Here is a 25,816-nt window from a genome sequence, read left to right as displayed (position 1 = left end):
ATTTACGCTGTATGCTCTTTTTGTCAAAGAAAACCCTGTTTTTTTATGGAAAAAACACAAAATATGCAATATTTTCCCCCAATAACATTTTAAAGTGGAATATTTGAGATTATATAATAATTGGCGCTCATAGCATAACAACATTGGTTCATTATTATTTCTTGAGCAATGACACTTAAAAAAAAATTAAAAAAATAAAAATAAAAAAAAAGTCCCACTAATATTATTGGGGATCCAAAAGGGTCCTGATCAGTAAAGTATTAAAAAATAAATCATACTTTTTTTTTTTTTACTTTTAACACAATAGTCTCAAGATCAACTTCAGATCCATCCGTCAATTATACTTTTATTGTTGTTTATGTTTAGCTTAGTTTTTATATGGCAAACACAAAATATGCAACATTTTCCCCAAAAAATGTCTCAAAGTGGAATATTTAATGTGACATAATTGGAGCCTTGAATAGGTCAATAATTCATAATGACATTGATTTTGATTCATTATTTTTTAAAGAAATAAACATTTTATTGTTACATTTCACCTGTTTGCTCTTTTATTCCACTTTTTATGTTTTTAATTTTTTTTTTAATCGTATTTTTAGAATGTGCCACGGGGCCGTTAAAATATTACCTGCGGGCCGCACTTTGGACACGCCTGGTTTATATGATATCCATTAAGTAAGACTACGTATTATGTTGAAGGGGCAGGAAATAATAAGATTTGTCTTCATCCTGCTCCTTCTCAGGCATTGGTGTGTAAATGTATAATTGAGGTATAATTGTCTATCGATCAAAGAGGGAGATAAATAAAAAATGTAATGAATAAAAGATTCATACTATTATATTGACACTATGATTTCACTACGGGGAATGAATTGTTTTGAAACCTGAGCAAAGTGCAACATTTCCAGCTTTAGAGGTTCCACTCGACTTTGAATGTCATTTTTTAAGCCATCAGCCGTTAAAAAAAGATGGTTACGTTTTGAGCGTGGGAATTTGTGACGCAGCTCGGTATACTTCCCTAAAAACGCCTTCCGAAGCGGAAGTAAACAGCAGAAGTTGAGCGTCTTGAATTGTGGTTTGAGATGGCCAGACTGAATACAAGCCAGCAGGTTTGCCTCAATGCATAAATATTTACCAGTTTGCGCTCTTTTGGCCTCCATCTGCATTGTGTTATCACAGCGTACGCACTTGATACCGACGATTGCCAGCATCAGCACTCCCGTGACCGCCCAAAGTCAACATTAATTATTCACCGAGCTTCAGCGACATACGAGCCCGCGGGATGCTGTGTGTGGCCAGCGACGCCCATTCCTCCCTTTATTTCTCTTTCCAATGTAAGGTGAAATAACTTGCAGAAAAATCCTGGAATTGACAGGCTTTCCACCGCTCCCTTTTGTCACAGGTTGGACAATGTGCACTGGAAGGAGCCTCAACAAGCTCCTAATGGAGGGACAACCAAGTCTCAAGATGGACACCTGCTCTTATGACTTACACTGCCCTAAAAGCTTCAAATGTCTGTGTTTTGACGGCAGAAATCCCTCGATTAAACCAATAAAGCACCACAAATAATGTGGGTGAGTGTAAGTCGTAATGCAAGCTTAAATCGACCAGGACACGACCTCTCCTACAGGGCACGGAGTAATGGCCGAAGTACCGCCGTGATCACTTTGAGAACCAGAGCTCCAGCACAGCAGACCACCTAACACGGAACAGGCTGCATTTATTTCCGTCTGATAGTAACAAGGTCAAGTAGAAGCCTGGAAAGTACATGCAAAAACTAGGAAGTATCAATCAATCAAAGTTGATTATATAGTCCTAAATCACGAGTGTCTCAAAGGGCTGCACGAGCCACAACGACATCCTGGGCTCAGATCCTACATTAGGCAAGGAAAAAACTCAACCCAATGGGATACAATGAGAAGTAGAGTCCGTGTAGAATTGTACAATAGATTTTTTTTAATCCATCTATGCACCCCGCCGGTAAAAATAAATAGTTTGAATAGGTTGGAAATAGTGATTATTAGATCCTCAAATATTAACTTTAGTCAGAAGATTTCCTGGCTTTATTTTAAAAATGTGTATCAAGTCCGACAAGTTGTTTTTTCCCCCAAAGTTACCTCTGAAAAGCCTTTGTCCACAAATACTCGATATCTCTGTGTACTACTAAACAGTAAAATATTGGGCCCCAACATTGGTTAAAAAAAAATAAATGATGGTTGGTCGAGCTCAGAATAGAAACAAGTACTTAAATGTATTTAAATTGCATCGAATCTTTAAGGAATAATGAAAATATTTGATCAAAATTTAAATTTTTTATTATTTAACTTTTATTATTATTATTATTATTATATATACCGTATAAGTCGCTCCGGAGTATAAGTCGCACCGGCCAAAAATGCATAATAAAGAAGGAAAAAAACATATACGCTACCGTTCAAAAAGTTTGGGGTCACCCAAACAATTTAGTGGAAATAGCCTTCATTTCTAAGAACAAGAATAGACTGTCGAGTTTCAGATGGAAGTTCTCTTTTTCTGGCCATTTTGAGCGTTTAATTGACCCCACAAATGTGATGCTCCAGAAACTCAATCTGCTCAAAGGAAGGTCAGTTTTGTAGCTTCTGTAACGAGCTAAACTGTTTTCAGATGTGTGAACATGATTGCACAAGGGTTTTCTAATCATCAATTAGCCTTCTGAGCCAATGAGCAAACACATTGTACCATTAGAACACTGGAGTGATAGTTGCTGGAAATGGGCCTCTATACACCTATGTAGATATTGCACCAAAAACCAGACATTTGCAGCTAGAATAGTCTATTTACCACATTAGCAATGTATAGAGTGTATTTCTTTAAAGTTAAGACTAGTTTAAAGTTATCTTCATTGAAAAGTACAGTGCTTTTCCTTCAAAAATAAGGACATTTCAATGTGACCCCAAACTTTTGAACGGCAGTGTAAGTCGCACTGGAGTATAAGTCGCATTTTTTGGGGAATGTATATGATAAAAGCCAACACCAAGAATAGACATTTGCAAGGCAATTTAAAATAAATAAAGAATAGTGAACAACAGGCTGAATAAGTGTACGTTATATGAGGCATAAATAACCAACTGAGAACGTGCCTGGTATGTTACGTAACATATAATGGTAAGAGTCATTCAAATAACTAACATATAGAACATGCTATACGTTTACCAAAAACAATCTGTCACTCCTAATCGCTAAATCCCATGAAATCTTATACGTCTAGTCTCTTACGTGAATGAGCTAAATGTTATTTGATATTTTACGGTAATGTGTTAATCATTTCACACATAAGTCGCTCCTGAGTATAAGTCGCACCCCCAAACTATGAAAAAAAACTGCGACTTATAGTCCGAAAAATACGGTACTCACGTCACTCACCCCACATACTGCCATTCTTAAAGGGGCACACACACACATACGCTACTCTCACAGCAGCTGCTTTAAAACACGCCTCGCCAAATGTGGCGATTAGTATTACCACCTTTGAATATTTAAATAATGAACAGTCAGATCTGCACAACGAGTTATAAAGAGTGACAGGTAACAATGTAGTCCTGTCCTGCTGTTCGGTCCGGTGCAGACTGAAGTCGAGGAGCACATGAAAGACGTTCCCTTAAGGGTCGATGCCATTTCAATGCCTTTTATTTATATTTTAACCTTGTAAAATTTTTCTTTAACTGAGTGTTTAATGTAGTGTAAGATTTTCTGTTAAAATAAAGCCAATATTGAAATTTTTCGTAGTTCCGTTTATTTGGAAAAGTATCAAAACGTATCAAATTATTGGTATCGGGGACAACCCTAGCGTGTACTAAAACCTGCAAACTTGCTGATCTGACGAGCTGGTGCGTATAGGATTGCGTCTCATTGGTGAGCGTGAAAAACTTCTTGCAATACGCATTTTCTCGCATCAGGAGCACACAACTCGCAATTAGGGCCAGCCCCTCTCATGAGTGCACCTTCAGCAAGCAAAATAAAAAAGCGATGTACTGCTCCTAAAATGCCCATAAAAACTGGTACATGTCTGCTGCTTATTTGAAAACCTAGCAAAAAACCACAGGTAGGATCATGACAACATGACTGTGGAGTATATGAGTGAAAAGCCACGTTAGCACACGCAAAAATCTCATGGCTGCACCACTTGTCAATTGCACAGTTTTAGTAAATCACACGCAACACGCCTACTCATAGTACTTAGTGGATCAGGCCCTTCATGACGTTTCAAATATCAGTTTGCCTGCAAATAAAGAATCCGACACTTTGGTGACGCTTCTTTGTGCAAATTATCCACCATGGTGGCCAAAGAAAGTTGTGAGTGCCAGCACTCTGATAAAGGCGGCGAGAAACAATACTGAACACAAGAAATAACGCATAGCAAAGTACAAAGATGGCACCCACGTGGCTCCAACAAGGTCATTCATTAAAAGTGACGTTCAATTATTATTATTCAATTTGCATTGTTTTTATTGCATGTGAAACTATGATTATTGTCTATAAAATTTGATTTGTGTTTTTATTCGGAACAGAGTATTGTAATTTTAACCAAAATGATGCCCGAGCGCGGCCACCGCTGCTGCTCACTGCTCCCCTCACCTTCCAGGGGGTGGAACAAGGGGATGGGTCAAAAGCAGAGGTTAATTTCACCACACCTAGTGTGTGTATGACTATCAGTGGTACTTTAACTTTTTTAACTTTTACCTTTAACAGAACGAAAATAGACGGTAAAGCCACACCGCGCTTAGAATATTGCGGTTTCACCACGTTGCAGATTATTAATTTATTTTTTTTGTATTTTAATAAGCATATTCTACAACATTTTTGCCCTAAATTAAGCATTTCAAGTAGGGGTGTCCGATAATGGCTTTTTGCCGATATCCGATATTGTCCAATTCTTAATTACCGATACCGATATCAACCGATACCGATATATACAGTCATAGAATTAACACATTATTATGCCTAATTTGGACAACCAGGTATGGTGAAGATAAGGTCCTTTTTTTAAAAATGTAGAAAATAAAATAAGATAAATTAAAAACATTTTCTTGAATAAAAAAGAAAGTAAAACAATATAAAAACAGTTACATAGAAACTAGTAATTAATGAAAATTAGTCAAATTAACTGTTAAAGGTTAGTACTATTAGTGGACCAGCAGCACGCACAATCATGTGTGCTTACGGACTGTATCCCTTGCAGACTGTATTGATATATATTGATATATAATGCAGGAACCAGAATATTAATAACAGAAATGAGTGTGAATGAGTGTAAATGGGTGAGGGAGGTTTTTTGGGTTGGTGTACTAATTGTAAGTGTATCTTGTGTTTTTTATGTTGATTTAATTAAAAAAAATTAATTAAAAAAAAAAACGATACTGATAATAAAAAAACCGAAACCGATAATTCCCGATATCACATTTTAAAGCATTTATTGGAATGAGTGTAAATGGGGGAGGGAGGTTTTTTGGGTTGGTGTACTAATTGTAAGTGTATCTTGTGTTTTTTATGTTGATTTAATAAAAAAAAATTAATAAAAAAACAAAAACGATACTGATAATAAAAAAAACAAAACCGATAATTCCCGATATCACATTTTAAAGCATTTATCGGAATGAGTGTAAATGGGGGAGGGAGGTTTTTTGGGTTGGTGTACTAATTGTAAGTGTATCTTGTGTTTTTTATGTTGATTAAATAAAAATTTGTTAAAAAACGATACTGAAAAAAAAACAAAAAAAAAACGATACCGATAATTCCAGATACCACATTTTAAAGCATTTATCGGACATCTCTAATTTCAAGCATAAAAAAATGACTAAATAAACTGAAGAGTCACTAAACCAACCAGAGCTGTTTAGTATCGTGGCCACTGATTGGCTGAGCCTCAGGCAGCATTACTGGAATGGATGTAAAGGATGTTATTTCACCTGTAGAGGGATCTCATAATGTTGAAAAAATATTTAGAAGGTAGTAAACACTTTTTGTATGCTCTAGCTATGAAAATATTCGATTTATAATTAGTGACTCCGACTGTGTTCTCGCGGAACCAATTAACAGCGATAAACGAGGGATTACTGCACCACCATATCTGTCAAATGTACCATAACTTTGAGGAAAATTGCATACCCTAATCCAGTGGTTCTTAACCCGGGTTCGATCGAACCCGAGGGGTTCGGTGAGTCGGGCTCAGGGGTTCGGCGGAGGTCAAGACACACCCGACTCATCGTGTAAATACAAACTTCTTCCTATCGGCGTATTACGGATACTGCAACAGCAGAAGTCAGACTGATTTGCAGGTGTGTAATTTGTTGTGAGTTTATGCACTGTGTTGGTTTTGTTCTTTGAACAAGGTGATGTTCATGCACGGTTCATTTTATGCACCAGTAAAAAAACATGGTAACACTTTAGTATGGGGAACATATTCACCATTAATTAGTTGTTTATTAACATGCAAATTAGTAACATGTTGGCTCTTAACTAGTCATTATTAGGGCCATGCCTTATTCGGCATGGCCTTATTATAACCCTAATCATCTAACTCTGACCCTAACCCTCTAACCCAGGGATGTCCAAAGTGCGGCCCAGGGGCCATTTGCGGCCCGCAGGTCATTTTTTAACAGCCCCACGGCCCATTTTAAAATACGATTAAAAAAATTAAAAACATAAAAAGTGGTATAAAAGACCAAACAGGTGAAATGTAACAAGAAAATGTTGCAATGTTTACTCTAATAACACAAAGCTGCCATGCAGGCTGTTTCTTTCTTTAAAAAGAAATAATGAATGAAAATCAATGTCATTATGAATTATTGACCTATTCAAGGCTCCAATTACATCACATTAAATATTGCACTTTGAGATATTTTTTTGGGAAAATGTTGCATATTTTGTGTTTGCCATATAAAAAATTGAGTTGTCTTTTTTTTTTTTTAAAGAAGGGCCTAAAACGAACAAAGAAAAAACAAACAAAAATACAACTTATAATTGACGGATAGATCTGAAGTTGATCTCGAGATTATTGTGTTAAAAGTAACAGTAAAAAAAATTTAAATTTATTTTTTAACACTTTAATGAGTAGGACCCTTTTGGTTCCCCAATAATTTTTGTGTGATTTGTTTTTAAGTGTCATCGCTTAAAAAATAATTAATTAAAATCAATGGTGTTATGAGTTATTGACCTTTTTAAGGCTCCAATTATATAATTTCAAATATTCCACTTAAAAATGTTATTGGGTGAAAATATTCCATATTTTGTGTTTTTTCCATTAAAAAAAAACAGGGTTTTCTTTGACGACTTAAATCTTTAAAAACTTTATATTGACAGACAGACCTAATGTTGATCGATGGATTTAAAACTTGAATAATAATAAAAATAATATTGAATAATGACACTTTTTTTTAATTTTTTTTTAACAAAACCCTTTGGGGTCCCCGGGATCAAGCCTGAGTGGAGGCCTAAATGTATATTTATTGTTTTTAAAAAAAATATATATTATGGCCCCCGCTTGCTTTGATTTTTCAGTGTGCGGCCCTCAGTGGAAAAAGTTTGGACACCCCTGCTCTAACCCTAACCCTAACCCTAACCAAATAACTCTAAATTAAGTCTTTGTTACTTATATGTTCCCCTAGTGTCCAAATAACTCTAAATTAAGTCTTTGTTACTTAGAATATGTTCCCCATACTAAAGTGTTACCAAAAACATATAACTTTGTTTTGAATTGGAAAAAAAACATTTTATTTTTCACTATTTTTCACTTCGGTGAATGCGCATATGAAACTAATGGGGTTCGGTAATTCCAACAAGGTTAAGAACCACTGCCCTAATCAAAATTAAAGACGGGGATATTGTTTTTGGCCGGCGTTGGCATCGCAAGTACTTTTAGCAACATGCACAATTTCAACGTGGCGCGGGCGAAACCGTCACGGACAGACTGTACGACTCAAAAACCCGTTACAACAGGTTACCATCCCCGGGGTGATGTCGTGAATAGTGTCTAGCTTGGATTATATCACACAAACTCTCAAATCTCTTCACTGGCTTCATGTTCCACTCAGGATTGAATACAAAGTCTCCCTACTAACCCACCAGTGCCTCCATGGAAATGCCCCCCGTCTACCTCAAAGAACTACTCACCCCCAAATCCTCCACACGACCCCTCCGCTCCAAGCAGGCTAACCTCCTCCAACCTCCAAGGACAAAGCTACGAACTATGGGAGATCGGGCTTTCTGCTCCGCTGCTCCCAGTCTGTGGAACGCTCTCCCTGACCACCTGAGGGCACCACAGACTGTGGATGCTTTTAAAAAAAGGCTTAAAAACCCATCTTTTTAAAAAAGCCTTTTTATAGATTGTTATAGATATGCATGCTGGTTCTAGCTATTGGGCTGTTTCTAGTTTTATATTTTATTTATTTTTATTATCTTTTATTATTATTATTACTATTTTCTCTTTCTTTTTTTAACACTGTGGCACTTTGAGGTTGTATGCTCAACGTAAAGTGCTTTTTACAAATACAATCTATTATTAGGGCCCGCACGGCCCATTGTCAAAGGAATCCCAAAGGGAGTCCTTTTGCAATGGGACGAAAAGGACCTATTGTTATTATTGTAAGGTTTTATTATTATTCTTTATTATTTTTCCGGAGCTTTGCGCACTACTTTGCCCCCCTTAACATGCTTCAAAACTCACCAAATTTTACACACACATCAAAAAACACGTACACAACACTTTAGTCAAAAAACCAAACCCCAAAAATCAAAATTGCGCTCTAGCGACCCCTAGGAAATAACAAAAACAAACTGCCTGTAACTCCCACTAGGAAGGTCGTAGAGAAATGAAACAAAAACCTCTATGTAGGTCTCACTTAGACCTACATTTCATAATTTAACATCCTCGGGCAAAAACCAACAGGAAGTTGGCAAATCCCCCTTCAAGACAAAATTGTACTAAAAACACTAATTTTTGCCTCTTTGAGCTGTAATTTGACCCCTTTAAAATACTTAAAAACTCACCAAACTTTTCACACACATCAGGACTGGTGGAAATTGCGATCTAATAAAAAAAACCGAACCCCAAAACTCAAAATTGCGCTCTAGCGCAATTTTGGAATAAAATCCTTCAGCAAAAATTAACAGGAAGTTTGCAATCTCCCCTTCAAAACTACATTTTTGTAAAAAACGGTCACCAAACATCAAACATGATCTCCTCTGAGCGCGTTTTGTCGTTTCGGCTTCAAACTACTACAGCAGAGAGATTGAACCCTTCTGATTGAAGGATACTCAAAGAGTTTGGATAAGTGCTACGGTTTTGATTTTACGAGCCTTCAAAGAACCACTGCGCTGATAATGCTGCTGTGATTTTACGAGCCGCAGCACCTAGGAAAAAAACACAGACACAACTTCCTCTAACTCCCAGTACGAATATCGTAGAGACATGAAACAAAAACCTCTATGTAGGTCTGACATCCTTCAGCAAAAATCAACAGGAAGTTGGCAATCGCCCCTTCAAAACATAAGTTTCATAAAAACACTAATTTTTGCCTCTTTGAGCTGTAATTTGACCCCCTTAAAATACTTCAAAACTCACCAAACTTTTTACACACATCAGGACTGGCGGAAATTGCGATCTAATAAAAAAAAACGAACCCCAAAACTCAAAATTGCGCTCTAGCGCCCCCTAGGAATAAAACACAGACAAAACTGCTCCTCGGAGGAAAACACAGACAAAACTGCTTGTAACTTCCGGTAGGAACGTCTTAGAGACATGAAACAAATACCTCTATGTAGGTCTCACTTAGACCTACATTTCATAGATTGACATCCTTCAGCAACTAGCACCTGCCAAATATGCGGGCCCGACCAACGCTGCTTGCAGCTTTAATTATTATTATTATTATAGCAGAAAAATCTTTACCATCCTAGATTTGCATGTCTCTCCTTGCTTCTTATTCCGTGGTTTGAAAAGGTAACAAAATGTCAGCTCCTGCGCCACATGTGCTGTTTAACCATACATGAAGCCTCCTGGCGCTGGTGGAGGACCCCCCTGTCGAGGGGCAGGGACAGAGCTAGTCGGCTCTGAAGCTTTGGGAGCCTCAAAGTGTTTCACGTGGCACACATTAAAGAAAGATGGCAACAAAAATAGAAAATCAAATGAAAAATGGGAGGAAACGTGAGACACCGTTTGCATCAGGCACGGAAAATAACTAGACGGAGGTGTAAGAGGGGAGAACCTATCGTTGGATCCCTGGTATGTGCTCATCCATAGAAAGTTGGGCAACCGTATAGGGGGCGAGGGTAGGGGGCCTCATTTGCTTAGCAAAGGCAGAGCTTCAGTAAGGGTTAGTAAGGGGAGGTCATTCACGGATGGCCAAGGCTTTTAAATGGTTGTTACCTGGAGCTGTTCAAAAACGACAACAAAGAAAAAAAACAACAAAATCAAAAGACAACGTTAGAAAGGGAACCAAAGAGTACAGCAGCGCAGTGATATTCAACCATTTGTCACACATATCTACGCATCAATTAACGGGAATTTAGCTAATTCCCACATTGCCACATATTTCACTTGTTATGCCAGACATCGTTAACTGAGGCAACTTAACAAAAAAACCAAAAGAGACACGGTACATACCAGCATTTAACTTAAAAGCGCCAAATCAACAAGCTGATATGGACACAAGTGAGGGCAAATATGTGCAATGAGAGGCGGCGTGCGGCCTCGGCGCCGACGGCGGACTCTTACAGTTGAGGTCCATGTACCAGGCGTCGTTGCCGCACCGGTACTTCCAGACGCTCTGGCCCACGGAGCAGACCAGAGAGATGGCCAGCAGGCAGCCGAACAGGACCAGGATCTGGAAGTTGGTGATGCGCTCCACGTTGGACAACTTGAGCGGCGGCCGAGTGGAGTTCTGGCGAGGCAAGGGGAGGAGGGTCAGTCTCCAAATACTACAGTTGTGGTCAAAAGTTTACATACACTTGTGAAGAACATAATGTCATGGCTGTTTTGAGTTTCCAATCATTTCTATAACTCTTATTTTTTTGTGATAGAGTGATTGGAGCACAGTGTTTCCCACACATTCATTTATTTGTGGCGGCCCGCCACGAAAGAATTACATCCGCCACAAATTAAAAAAATTTATTTATTTTTTTTAATTTTTTTTGTCCTGTCCAGCTTCTCAGGCAAATCATATAGTTGATGTAGATGCCCATATAGGCTGGTCAGATTTACTTTACAAAAGAGAAGTGTAGGATACTTCTCTTGTTGCCTTATCCACTACTGTTTTCTGTTTATTTATTACTGACTGTGGCAGGACACCTCTGCCTCTGTTTCACTTTATGTTGCTGGTAAATAATATGGTTGTAGTAGTAGGCTAAAGTTAAATTTAGTATGCACTAATTAAAGGGGCAGAGCTTTAAGAGACATTTTAGCTTTTATATTTTATAAGATATATTTTTTTTAAGAACCACACTTAATAAATATATTTCAGTAAATAACTTATTGTTCAAATCTGTATATAAATATGTACATAAAGTGTTGTAATTATATTGTAAAATGGATGGACGTTTAAAACAAAATTGTTATTATTAATTAGTAAGTATACATTTTTTGAGCCTTTTTAGAGAAAATCATATCATTGTAGTAAATTATGCAAATTACTCGATGATGTCATGGTGACCACGCCCCCACCGCCACAGGTATCTTGGCAGTTTATGGGAAACACTGGGAGCACATACTTGTTGGCAACGTTCCCTCTAAGGTGCGCGCCTGCGCAATTGCGCAATGCTCAAGTGTCCTCTGCGCACAGCAAATATATGCCGCGCACCAAATCAAACCCATCTGAATTCTAAACAAAATAAACACATTTATTCTGTGTAATTTTGCAACGCAACTCTGAGTGACAGTGACAACAAGCGGCCCTAACGGTGTTCGTCAACACCGTTCAATTATTGTAACGTCTATCGAGATGCTACGAGGACAGGAATTATATCGATCATTTTATTGAGCAAAACTGTTTATATTGGGCCATAACCATACCAAAAACATGAGTAAAAAACTTCTATCTCATTTTCTGCCGTACAAACCAGGCCAAAACCAACTTGTCATCTGTCACCAACACGCATACCACTAAGCCACTGGTGCGTTTATGGCCACACAAAAATTCGGACAACTCAAACACCACACAGTTACACTATGACTCCTCAGTCGTACGTGTGCTTATTCTACTGTCATTTATTATTAATGTTAATTTATTTATATTAATCATGGAATGCTGTTACTAGAGAAAGTTACAGGAATGCCCACTTCATCCTATGCTTACATTTCATTGTGCAACATGAGGATGTTTAAGGGGAACTAAATGTGATCTCTGAAAGGGGTACAAATGATTTCCAAAGCAGGACCCCCACCCAGACATATTGTACAATACTATTCCATAGCTTATGAAAAACAAGATTTCTTTTATTTTCATTACAAGTGGGCCAAATCACTAATATTACTAAATAATCTCATGAAAATGACTCCTCTCATTTGAGTGTTATTATAAAACATTGGTTTGAGACAGGTGTGCTGCTGGTATTGCCACGTGTGATGTTGCTCACATGGGCTCCACTGAATGCTCAGGGAGTTTTTGTGTTTGCTCACACACATGAACAATTAGAGGGAACATTGCTTGTTGGTCACAAAAAACATTCATGAAAATTGGTTGTTTTATGAATTTATTATGGGTCTACTGAAAATGTGACCCACCTTTTCTCCTCCAAACATATTGCTGGGTATTGTGGCCAAACAGCTCAATTTTTGTTTCATCTAACATCACATGGACAAATATAAGACCTTCTGGAGGAAAGTTCTGTGGTCAGACGGAACAAAAATGGAGCTGTTTGGCCACAATACCCAGCAATATGTTTGGAGGAGAAAAGGTGAGGCTTTTAATCCCAGGAACGCCAGTCCTACCGTCAAGCATGGTGGTGGTAGTATTATGCTCTGGGCCTGATTTGCTGCCAATGGAACTGGTGCTTTACAGAGAGTAAATGGGACAATGAAAAAGGAGGATTACCGTATTTTCCACACTATAAGGCGCACCTAAAAACCTCCAATTTTCTCAAAAACTGACAGTGCGCCTTATAATCCGGTGCGCCTTATATATGGACCAATATTGAGCCACAACAAACCTAAACTTCATTTTCATAAAGTTTAGGTCTCACAACTACGGTAAGCAGCCGCCAACTTCTTTTTCCCCCGTAGAAGAAGCGCTTCTTCTTCTACGGTAAGCAGCCACCCCCGTAGAAGAAGAAGTTCTTCTTCTAAGGTAAGCAGCCGCCCCCGTAGAAGAAGAAGTTCTTCTTCTAAGGTAAGCAGCCGCCCCCGTAGAAGAAGAAGAAGTGTGCGGTGCATGCTGGGATATATGACTGCGCGAGGCGTGCCGTTTCATTTCTATTTGTTTGTTTATGTAAAGACCCCAAAATGGCTCCTATTAAGATACACGCTTACGACGCAGAGTTTAAACTTAAGACGATCAGTCACGCAGTAAAACACGGGAATAGAGCAGCAGCGACACTGACTCCATTAATGACGACTTCGACGAGACGGAGCATGTTGGATGCATGTTGGATGCATGTTGGATGCCGTATTCGCCCAACTGTTTAATTCGGACACTGAAGAAGAATTTGAGGGATTCGTGGATGAGGAATAACTTCATAAAGTGAGTTTTACATGTTTATTTTGTGTGTTGTGTGACATTAACGTTTGAGCAACGTTGAGTTATTGATATATTGTTATTGCTCTGCACTAACGTTTGATTTACCGTAACAGTATCAGACTGTTTTTTACCTGTTTATTGAATCAGGGAAACGTTCCCCTCCACTATGTGATATAAATGTTGCACTACATGTTATACCTTGCTGTTGTTAAAAGATAAACAAAACACCACGTCACTGACTTTACCTCGGGGAAAATAATAAAACAGCTGTTTTATTCATTTTGGGAGTGAACAGAGTTGTCAGAACGCTGGTTTGTAATCTAGTAATAAAGTTTGACTGACCTATCTGACTGTTTTGTTGACATTCCCTTTAGCGCAGCGCCATCTAATGGATGCATAGGTGCGCCTTATATATGAACAAAGTTTTGAAATATGCCATTCGTTGAAGGTGCGCCTTATAGTGCGAAAAATGCGGTACCTCCAAATCAGGGGTCACCAACCTTTTTGAAACCAAGAGCTACTTCTTGGGTACTGATTAATGCGAAGGGCTACCAGTTTGATACACGCTTAAATAAATTGCCAGAAATAGCCAATTTGCTCAATTTACCTTTAACTCTATGTTATTATTAATAATTAATGATATTTACACTTAACTGAACGGTTTAAAAGAGGAGAAAACACGAAAAAAAAAGAAAATTAAATTTTGAAACATAGTTTATTTTCAATTTCGACTCTTTAAAATTCAAAATTCAACCGAAAAAAAGAAGAGTAAAACTAGCTAATTCGAATCTTTTTGAAAAAATTAAAAAAATAATTTATGGAACATCATTAGTAATTTTTCCTGATTAAGATTAATTTTAGAATTTTGATGACATGTTTTAAATAGGTTAAACTTTGTTAAAATATATAACAAATTGGACGAAGCTATATTTCTAACAAAGACTAATCATTATTTCTTGTAGATTTTCCAGAACAAAAATTTTAAAAGAAATTCAAAACACTTTGAAATAAGATTTAAATTTGATTCTACAGATTTTCTAGATTTGCCAGAATAATTTATTTGAATTTTAATCATAATAAGTTTGAAGAAATATTTCACAAATATTCTTCGTCGAAAAAACAGAAGCTAAAATGAAGAATTAAATCAAAATGTATTTATTATTCTTTATAATAATAATAAAAAAAATACTTGAACATTGATTTAAATTGTCAGGAAAGAAGAGGAAGGAATTTAAAAGGTAAAAAGGTATATGTGTTTAAAAATCCTAAAAATAATTTTTAAGGTTGTATTTTTTCTCTAAAATTGTCTTTCTGAAAGTTATAAGAAGCAAAGAATTAAAAAATGCATGTATTTATTTAAACAAGTGAAGACCAAGTCTTTAAATATTTTCTTGGATTTTCAAATTTTATTTGAGTTTTGTCTCTCTTAGAATTAAAAATGTCGAGCAAAGCGAGACCAGCTTGCTGGTAAATAAATACAATTTAAAAAAATAGAGGCAGCTCACTGGTAAGTGCTGCTATTTGAGCTATTTTTAGAACAGGCCAGCGGGCTACTCATCTGGTCCTTACGGGCTACCTGGTGCCCGCGGGCACCGCGTTGGTGACCCCTGCTCCAAATTCTTCAGGACAACCTAAAACCATCAGCCCGGAGGTTGGGTCTTGGGCACAGTTGGGTGTTCCAACAGGACAATGACCCCAAACACACGTCAAAAGTGGTAAAGGAATGGCTAAATCAGGCTAGAATTAAGGTTTAAGAATCCATCCATCCATCTTCTTCCGCTTATCCGAGGTCGGGTCGCGGGGGCAGCAGCTTAAGCAGGGAAGCCCAGACTTCCCTCTCCCCAGCCACTTCGTCCAGCTCCTCCCGGGGGATCCCGAGGCGTTCCCAGGCCAGCCGGGAGACATAGTCTAAGAATGGCCTTCCCAAATCCCTGAGTTAAACGTGTGGACAATGCTGAAGAAACAAGTCCATGTCAGAAAACCAACACATTTAGCTGAACTGCACCAATTTTGTCAAGAGGAGTGGTCAAAAATTAAACAACAAGCTTGCCAGAAGCTTGTGGATGGCTACCAAAAGCGCCTTATTGCAGTGAAACTTGCCAAAATATCAACATTGCTGTACGTATACTTTTGACCCCATTTTCAGTAGACCCATAATAAATTCATAAAAGAACCAAACTTCATGAATGTTTTTTGTGACCAACAAGTATGTGCTCCAATCACTCTATCACCAAAAAAAAAGAGTTTTATAAATGATTGGAAACTCAAGACAGCCATGACATTATGTTATCTACAAGTGTGTGTAAACTTTTGACCGTGACTATCTGACGAGCAAAAGATGCAAACCGTTTCACTTTGATACAAAAACGGGGCTAGCACAAATCCGTAGCCGACTGTAGATAGTAGGCAGAGGTGTACGCTTAACTTTAAGATGTGTAGCGAAGCCTCTTTCCTCCTTTTCTTTACAAAGCTTGTAGAGCGGGGGGCTTATAAACTTATAAAGAGGGTTCCCTGTAGGGTTGCGCAATATCGGCAACGTCAATTTGGCAGATAGAGCTTTTATTGCTGTCGTCATATCGTGATAATGCATGTTGATGACACATTCGGGCTCTGTCCTGCAAGTCCTCACAGGCGGCTAACGTCCCTCCACAATGCACTATTATGTAAACGTGACTTTTTTGGTATTGTTCCAACTATAAAGACCTTTTATGAGTGGACGTCTCCCTGCTAGTCATGCTGCCCAATGCATCCCAACCCTCACTTTGGCAAAAGGTAGGCTTCGCTGCACATCCTTAAAAAGGCTTCATTTTGGACACACTCGTGGACGGACAAACAGCTCATTTGATTTAAGGCACAAAACTAAAAAGCACTTTGAAACGCTCCAAATTCCGCCACGTCCAATACACCATTGTGCGACGTCAGGGACTTGGGAACGGTCCAACTGGTGAAAGATTGTCCTTCAAAACGTCCGATCCAAAAAAAAGTCTGGTACCTGCATGAGCTTCGTGTCGTGTCCTGTGTAGACCACCACGCCGTGCACCCACTGCGTGTTCCTCAGCTGGGCTCCTCTCAGTAAGATCTGGTCCGGGCCCAGCGGCACTGTGCTGCAGCGGAACACACAATACGGATCTACATCAGCGACTCCACTAGTGGTGCGCTAAATAATCACTTGATGAAAGTACAGTGTTTTATTTCCTGTATTTAAACACAGTGGTACTGTTCAAACCGTGGCCAAAGTATTAAACATACTTGTTGCCTTGTCTTTAATGAATACTTAGGCCTACTACACTACTGCATTTGACTGTTGGTACTTGGAGCACCAAGGGGCTGTTTGGTAAAACAAAGTTTGAGAACCACTAGGCCAGGGATGTCCAAAGTGCGGCGCGGGGGCCATTTGCGGCCTGCATGTCATTTTTTAACGGCCCCACAGGCCCATTTTAAAATACGATTAAAAAAATGTAAAACATAAAAAGTGGTATGAAAGACCAAACAGGTGAAATGTAACAAGAAAATGTTGCAATGTTTACTCTAATAACACAAAGCTGCCATGCAAGCTGTTTCTTTCTTTAAAAAATAATAATGAATCAACATCAATTTTATTATGAATTATTGACTTATCCAAGGCTCCAATTACGTCACATTAAATAATGCACTTTGAGATATTTTTGGGGGAAAATGTTGCATATTTTGTGTTTGCCATATACAAAATTGAGCTGTTTTTTTTTTGGTTTTTTTAAAGAAGGGCCTAAAACGAACAAACAAAAAACAAACAACAATACAATTTATAATTGACGGATAGATCTGAAGTTGATCGAGATTATTGTGTTAAAAGTAAACAGTAAAAAAAATGTATAATTTATTTTTTAACACTTTAATGAGTAGGACCCTTTTGGTTCCCCAATAATTTTAGTGTGATTTGTTTTTAAGTGTCATCGCTCAAAAAATAATAATGAATCAATGGTGTTATGAGTTATTGACCTTTTTAAGGCTCCAATTATTATATAATCTCAAATATTCCACTTAAAAATTTTATTGGGTGAAAATATTGCATATTTTGTGTTTTTTCCATAAAAAAACAGGGTTTTCTCTGGGGATTTAAAACTTGAATAATAATAAAAATAATAATACTGAATAATGACACATTTATAATATTTTTTTACTAAAACCCTTTGGGGTCCCCGGGATCAAGCCTGAGTGGAGGCCTAAATGTATCTTTTTTATACATATATTGTATTGGTTTTTAAAATAGAAAAATATCAAAATGGCCCCCGCTTGCTTTGATTTTTCAGTGTGCGGCCCTCAGTGGAAAAAGTTTGGACACCCCTGCACTAGGCCTAAGTATTCATTAAAAACAAGGCAACAAGTATATTTCATATTTTGGCCACTGTAACATTACACACAGTTTGAACAGTAAATACTTCACTAAAATTACAGTAATGTTACAGTGGCCAAAATGTTAAATATATGTAATGCCTTGTTTTTAATGAATACTTAGGCCTACCTCACTACTGAATTTGACTGTTGGTAATTAAAGCACCAAGGGCTTTTTTTGTAAAATAAAGTTTGAGAGTCACTGGTTTAAATCCTTCCACTGTTGCTAATTTTAGTTAAGAGTTGACTGTTGAAACTATGTGTAATGTTACAGTGGCCATAATATTAAATATATGTGTTGCCAGGTTTTTAATGAATACTTAGGCCTACTACGCTACTGCATTTGACTGTTGGTACTTGGAGCACCAAGGGCTGTTTGGTAAAACAAAGTTTGAGAACCACTAGGCCTAAATCCTTCCACTGTCGCTAATTTCAGTTAAGAGTTGACGGTTTAAACTGTGCTCAAAATATTAAATATATGTGTTGTCTTGTCTTTAATGAATACTTAGGCCTACTACGCTACTGCATTTGACTGTTGGTACTTGGAGCACCAAGTGCTGTTTGGTAAAACAAAGTTTGAGAACCACTAGGCCTAAATCCTTCCACCGTCGCTAATTTCAGTTAAGAGTTGACTGTATAAACTGTGCTCAAAATATTAAATATATGTGTTGTCTTGTCTTTAATGAATATTTAGGACTATTACGCTACTGCATTTGACTGTTGGTACCTGGAGCACCAAGGGCTGTTTGGTAAAACAAAGTTTGATAACCACTGGTCTAAATCCTTCCACTGTTGCTAATTTTAGTTAAGAGTTGACTGTTCAAATTGTGTGTAATGTTACAGAGGCCAAAATATTAAATATACTTGTTGCCTTGTTTTTAATGAGTACTTAGGCCTACTACGCTACTGCATTTGACTGTTGGTACTTGGAGCACCAAGGGCTGTTTGGTAAAACAAAGTTTGAGAACCACTGGTCTAAATCCTTCCACTCATGTACTGTTCAAACTGTGTGTAATGTTACTGTGGCCAAAATATGAAATATACTTGTTGCCTTGTTTTTAATGAATACTTAGGCCTACTACGCTACTGCATTTGACTGTTGGTACTTGAAGCAACACGGGCTGGTTGGTAAAACAAAGTTTGAGAACCACTAGGCCTAAATCCTTCCACCGTCGCTAATTTCAGTTAAGAGTTGACTGTTTAAACTGTGCTCAAAATATTAAATATATGTGTTGTCTTGTCTTTAATGAATATTTAGGACTATTACGCTACTGCATTTAAATGTTGGTACTTGGAGCACCAAGGGCTGTTTGGTAAAACAAAGTTTGATAACCACTGGTCTAAATCCTTCCACTGTTGCTAATTTTAGTTAAGAGTTGACTGTTCAAATTGTGTGTAATGTTACAGAGGCCAAAATATTAAATATACTTGTTGCCTTGTTTTTAATGAGTACTTAGGCCTACTACGCTACTGCATTTGACTGTTGGTACTTGGAGCACCAAGGGCTGCTTGGTAAAACAAAGTTTGATAACCACTGGTCTAAATCCTTCCACTCATGTAATGTTCAAACTGTGTGTAATGTTACTGTGGCCAAAGTATTAAATATACTTGTTGCCTTGTTTTTAATGAGTACTTAGGCCTACTACGCTACTGCATTTGACTGTTGTTACTTAGAGCAGTGTTTTTCAACCTTTTTTGAGCCAAGGCACATGTTTTGCGTTGTAAAAATCCGGAAGCACACCACCAGCAGAAATTATGAACTCAGTTGACAGTTAAAAGTCATTGTCGCAATTGTTGGATTATGACTTTAAACCATAACCAAACATGCAGCACTATAGCTCTTGTCTCAAAGTAGGTGTACTGTCACCACCACTGTCACAGTTATTTTGACTTTTTTGCGGTTTTCCTGTGTGTAGTTCTTGTCTTGCGCTCCTATTTCGGTGGCTTTTTCTCTTTTTTTGGTATTTTCCTCTAGCAGTTTCATGTCTTCCTTTGAGCGATATTTCCCGCATCTACTTTGTTTTAGCAATCAAGAATATTTCAGCTGTTTTTATCCTTCTTTGTGGAGACATTGATTGTCATGTCATGCTCGGATGTACATTGTGGACGCCGTCTTTGCTCCGCAGTAAGTCTTTGCTGTCGTCCAGCATTCTGTTTTTGTTCACTCAGTAGCCAGTTCAGTTTTAATTTTGTTCTGCATAGCCTTCCCTAAGCTTCAATGCCTTTCTTTAAGGGCACTCACCTTTTGTTTATTTTTGGTTTTAGCATCAGACACCTTTTTACCTGCATTTACAAAGCAATTAGCCACCGGCTGCCACCTACTGATATGGAAGAGTGTTACACGATTACTCTGCCGAGCTCTAGACAGCACCGACACTCAACAACAACACATCATTTGTTGACTATAATTACTGGTTTGCAAAAAATGTTTTCAACCCAAATATGTGAAATTAGATAATCTTCCACGGCACACCAGACTGTATCTCACGGCACACCGGTGTGCCGCGGCACAGTGGTTGAAAAACACGGACTTAGAGCACCACGGGCTGTTTGGTAAAACAAAGTTTGAGAACCACTGGTCTAAATCCTTCCACTGTTGCTAATTTTAGTTAAAAGTTTACTGTTCAAACTGTGGCCAAAATATTAAATATACGTGTTGTCTTGTCTTTAATGAATACTTAGGCCTACTACGCTACTGCATTTGACTGTTGGTACTTGGAGCATCAAGGGCTGCTTGGTCATTTTAGTTAAGAATTCCCAGCCTTGCAAGCGAATGGTCCAGATTATAAGACAAAGTAAATAACAAACACACAAAAACACCATTAACCCACTAAAAAAAAATAAAAAATTGAAAGTTGCTTACTCATGGAAGCTTTTTAGTCCCCTGACTGATCAGATCAAATCAAAGATGTCATAAAACAGGAAGGAAATGCATTTTCCCTGCAATGACGCACCCCTTAAACAAACTAATTGGATTTCCGTGCACCAGGTGCCTTCCAGTCTGGGCTAATGGACCCCGGCTGCTACGAGAAGTGGACCTGTGAGTCACCTGTGTCCGTCGAGTCGGATGTTGCCCACAAACTCGTAGAGGTGGCGGTTCGGGCACTCGCACTCCATCCGCCCCGAGAGGCGTGCCAGGCTGTCGATGTCCTTGAAGTCGGTGGTCACTTGGAGACCCTGCAGTGTTGGGATGGACCCTTGAGCGTCAACAAGTACGACGGCATCATCGTGCGACTCACCTGTCGGATTTTGAGGTTTGTTTCGCCGTCCAGGTTGGACGTTTCGATGTAGCACATCCCCTGCGGCTCACTGTGGCGGCGGGAGGAAGACACCGCAACCGTAAAGAGGTGGTTAGTGATCTCAGGCAGGATGCAACCCACAAGTAGAATACCGCCTTAAATGCTCCAATTAATGCCTCGGCGTCGACTAATCACAGTGTCTGGTCTACTCGGGCAAATACAGCCCTCTTAATTAGCGCCGGGTCAAAATACATTGGCAAAATACCAGCTGTGGCTGTGGCTGTAGGCGACCTCTTGATGTATGCCAGGGGTGTCCAAAGTGCGGCCCGGGGGCCATTTGCGGCCGCAGCTAATTGTTTACCGGCCCGCCACACATTCTGGAAATACTATTGTAAAAATAAAAAAGAACATTAAAGGCCTACTGAAAGCCACTACTACCGACCACGCAGTCTGATAGTTTATATATCAATGATGAAATCTTAACATTGCAACACATGCCAATACGGCCGGGTTAATTTATAAAGTGAAATTTAAAATTTCCCGGGAAATATCCGGCTGAAACGTCGCGGTATGATGACGTATGCACGTGGCGAAGTCAGTATAACGGAAGTTATGGTACCCCGTAGAATCCTATACAAAAAGCTCTGTTTTCATTTCATAATTCCACAGTATTCTGGACATCTTTTGCAATTTGTTTAATGAACAATGAAGGCTGCAAAGAAGACAGTTGTAGGTGGGATCGGTGTATTAGCAGCGGACTACAGCAATACAACCAGGAGGACTTTGTTGGAGCGCTAGCCGCGCTAGCCGCCGACCTCACCTTGACTTCCTACGTCTCCGGGCCGCCAAACGCATCGGGTGAAGTCCTTCGTCCTTCTGCCGATCGCTGGAACGCAGGTGAGCACGGGTGTTGATGAGCAAATGAGGGCTGGCTGGCGTAGGTGGAGAGCTAATGTTTTTAGCATAGCATAGTGCGGTCCGGTTGCTAAGTTAGCTTCAATGGCGTCGTTAGCACAGCATTGTTAACCTTCGCCAGCCTGGAAAGCATTAACCGTGTATTTACATGTCCACGGTTTAATAGTATTGTTGATTTTCTATCTATCCTTCCAGTCAGGGGTTTATTTCTTTTGTTTCTATATGCAGTTAAAGCAAGATGCTATCACGTTAGCTCGTAGCTGAAGCATTTCGCCGATGTATTGTCGTGGAGATAAAAGGCACTGAATGTCCATTTCGCGTTCTCGACTCATTTTCAAGAGGATATAGTATCCGAGGTGGTTTAAAATACAAATCCGTGATCCACAATAGAAAAAGGAGAGAGTGTGGAATCCAATGAGCCAGCTTGTACCTAAGTTACGGTCAGAGCGAAAAAAGATACGTCCATCGCTGCCTCTCAAGTCCTTCACTGTAACGTTCCTCATCTACGAATCTTTCATCCTCGCTCAAATTAATGGGGTAATCATCACTTTCTCGGTCCGAATCTCTCTCGCTCCATTGTAAACAATGGGGAATTGTGAGGAATCCTAGCTCCTGTGACGTCACGCTACTTCCGGTACAGGCAAGGCTTTTTTTTATCAGCGAGCAAAAGTTGCGAACTTTATCGTCGATTTTCTCTCCTAAATCCTTTCAGCAAAAATATGGCAATATCGCGAAATGATCAAGTATGACACATAGAATGGATCTGCTATTCCCGTTTAAATACAAAAAAATCATTTCAGTAGGCCTTTAAAAAAAGTGGAATGAGGTGAAATCTAATGAGAAAAAGTTGCAATGTTGACACAAAAGCTGCCATGCAGGCTATTTTTTTTTTCATTTTTCTTTTTTTGCCATTGCTAAAAAAAATAATAATAATGACAAAAAATCCATGTTATAATGAATTATTTTCAGGGCTCCAATTACTTCAAATATTTCACTTTAAAATGTTTTATGTGGTAAATATTGCATATATTGTGTAGTAGCCATATAAAAACATCAAAGTTTTCTTTGACAAAAGCAGATAAAAGAAACAAAAAATAGTTCCAGCATAAAATGGACAGATCTATCTGAAGTTGATCTCGTAACTTAAGTGTTGAAAGTAAAAGAAAAACCTAATAAAAATGTATCACTTTATGAATGGGGCACCTTTTGGATCCCAAATATATTTAGTGATTTTTTTATTTATCTTTTCACTGTGATTACTCAAAAATATGAAATAATTAAAATCAATGGTGTCCTGCATTATTGATCTTTTAGGGCTCTAATTACTAAATACTGCATATTTCAGTTTTACTATAAAAAAAAAAAACTAAGTTGTTTTTGACAGAAAAGCCATAAAACATTTTTTTTAATTTGTATTACTTTATATCAACTTGAAGTTGATATAGAGATTTACTGTAAGCGTTAAATAATTTTTAAAAAATAATAATCTGACTTATTTTTAACATTTTAATGACTGAGACCCTTTATGGTCCCCGGGACCCCTAAAGGTAAAATAAATAAAAAATGCATATATTTTGTTATGATTTGAAAATGAAAAATATCAAAATGACCCCCACATGCTTTAATTTTTCCGTGCGCTGCCCTCAGTGGAAAAAGTTTGGATACCCCTGCTGTATACTTTTTAAATTAAGACTCCATCCAGATGTGTAATCACTCGCCATACATCAATAGATGATATCTGTCTATTACCTGACACCTTCTATGTTAGCTACCTCTCCTTGTTTATAATGTCTATTTTCTGCTGGATCTACTCTCTATTTTATGCTGCCCCTTTTTTTTTTTTTTTACATATAATGTAATACTTTACATGGTAATAGTTATATATTGTATATATTATATAAAAATAAAATAGATAACACTTTAGTATGGGGAACATATTCTAAGTAACTAGACACCATATGGAACATATAAGGGTTAGGGTTACTAATAAGCAATAATTCTGAGGTTATTGAGGGAAGACTCTTAGTTAATGGGTTACTGGTTGTATAATAAGGCCATGCAGAATAAGGCATTAATAAGTACTTAATAATGACTAATTAAGAGCCAATATGTTACTCATTTGCATGTTAATAAGCAACTAATTAGAGAATTAGTGAATTATATTTATATAGCGCTTTTCTCTAGTGACTCAAAGCACTTTACATAGTGAAACCCAATATCTAAGTTACATTTAAACCAGTGTGGGTGGCACTGGGAGCAGGTGGGTAAAGTGTCTTGCCCAAGGACACAACGGCAGTGACGAGGATGGTGGAAGCAGGGATCGAACCTGGAACCCTCGAGTTGCTGGCACGGCCGCTCCACCAACCGAGCTATACCGTTCCATATATATTAATGGTGAATATGCTCCCCATGCTAAAGTGTTACCATAAGGCAGGGGTGTCCAAAGTGCGGCCCGGAGGCCATTTGCGGCCCGCAGCTAATTGTTTACCGGCCCGCCACACCTTCTGCAAAAATTGCAAAATTGATAGCATTGCAAAAATAAAAAATAAACATTTAAAAAATTGGAATGAGGTGAAATCTAACGAGAAAAAGTTGCAATGTTGACACAAAGCTGCCATGCAGGCTGTTTTTTTTCCTTTTCTCTCTTTATTTATTTTTTGCCATTGCTCAAAAAAAAAAAAGACAAAAAATCTATGTTATAATGAATTATTGACCTATTCAAGGCTCCAATTACTTCAAAAATGTCACTTTAAAATGTTTTATGTGGAAAAAATATTGCATATATTGTGTGGTTGCCATATAAAAACATCAAAGATTTTTTTGACAAAAGAGCATAAAAACAAACAAAATAATAGTTCAAACGTAAAATCGACAGATATATATGAAGTTGATTTCGGAACTTAAGTGTTAAAAGTAAAAAAAAACTAATAAAAATGTATCACTTTATGAGTGGGGGACCTTTTGGATCCCAAACATATTTAGTGGGATTTTATTAATATTTTCATTGATTTCTGAAAAATAATAATTAAAATCAATGGTGTCCTGCATTATTGATCTTTTAGAGCTCTAATTACTAAATACTGCATATTTCCAGTTTTGCTATAAAAAACAAAGTTGTCTTTGACAGAAAAGGCTTTTTTTTTTTTTTTTTACTTTTTATCAACCTGAAGTTGATATAGAGATTTACTGTAAGCGTTAAATAAAAAATAATAATTTGACTTAACGTTTTAATGACTGAGACCCTTTATGGTCCCCGGGAGCCCTAAAGGTTTAAAAAAAAAAAATCCATATATTTTGTTATAGTTTGAAAATTAAAAATATCAAAATGGCCCCCGCATGCTTACATTTTTCCGTGTGCGGCCCTCAGTGGAAAAAGTTTGGACACCCCTGCCATAAGGCATTAATAAGTACTTAATAATGACTACCGGTATTTGTGATTTGACTTTCTCTTCTACTGTTACCAAATAACATTATTTTAGTCTGTCTTAGCATCATCTCACACGTGGTAGCAGTCATGGCACCCTGGAGTCACGTGACTGCCTTTTGACCAATCATTGAGGAGATGGTCTGAAACCCGAGTTGGCC

General features: G+C 37.9%; 1 protein-coding gene across 6 annotated transcripts in view; it reads right to left on the bottom strand.

The window, feature by feature from the left end:
- The window catches only part of LOC133645013 (phospholipid-transporting ATPase IA-like), a 427,043-nt gene that overhangs the window by 263,517 nt on the left and 137,710 nt on the right, over positions 1-25,816 (bottom strand). For all 6 annotated transcript variants that reach the window (XM_062039795.1, XM_062039796.1, XM_062039797.1 and 3 more), the window contains 4 exons: positions 21,317-21,386; positions 21,127-21,254; positions 16,699-16,810; positions 10,751-10,916 (listed from right to left, as the gene is read on the bottom strand). In XM_062039795.1, coding sequence (XP_061895779.1) covers positions 10,751-10,916; positions 16,699-16,810; positions 21,127-21,254; positions 21,317-21,386 — 476 coding nt within the window. The remainder of the gene's footprint in view (positions 1-10,750; positions 10,917-16,698; positions 16,811-21,126; positions 21,255-21,316; positions 21,387-25,816) is intronic.

The sequence above is a fragment of the Entelurus aequoreus genome, linkage group LG28, assembly GCF_033978785.1.
Source record: "Entelurus aequoreus isolate RoL-2023_Sb linkage group LG28, RoL_Eaeq_v1.1, whole genome shotgun sequence".
Taxonomy (NCBI): Eukaryota; Metazoa; Chordata; class Actinopteri; order Syngnathiformes; family Syngnathidae; genus Entelurus; species Entelurus aequoreus.
The sequence above is the reverse complement of the archived record's forward strand: the minus strand, read 5'-3'. Positions and strand labels throughout refer to the sequence as shown.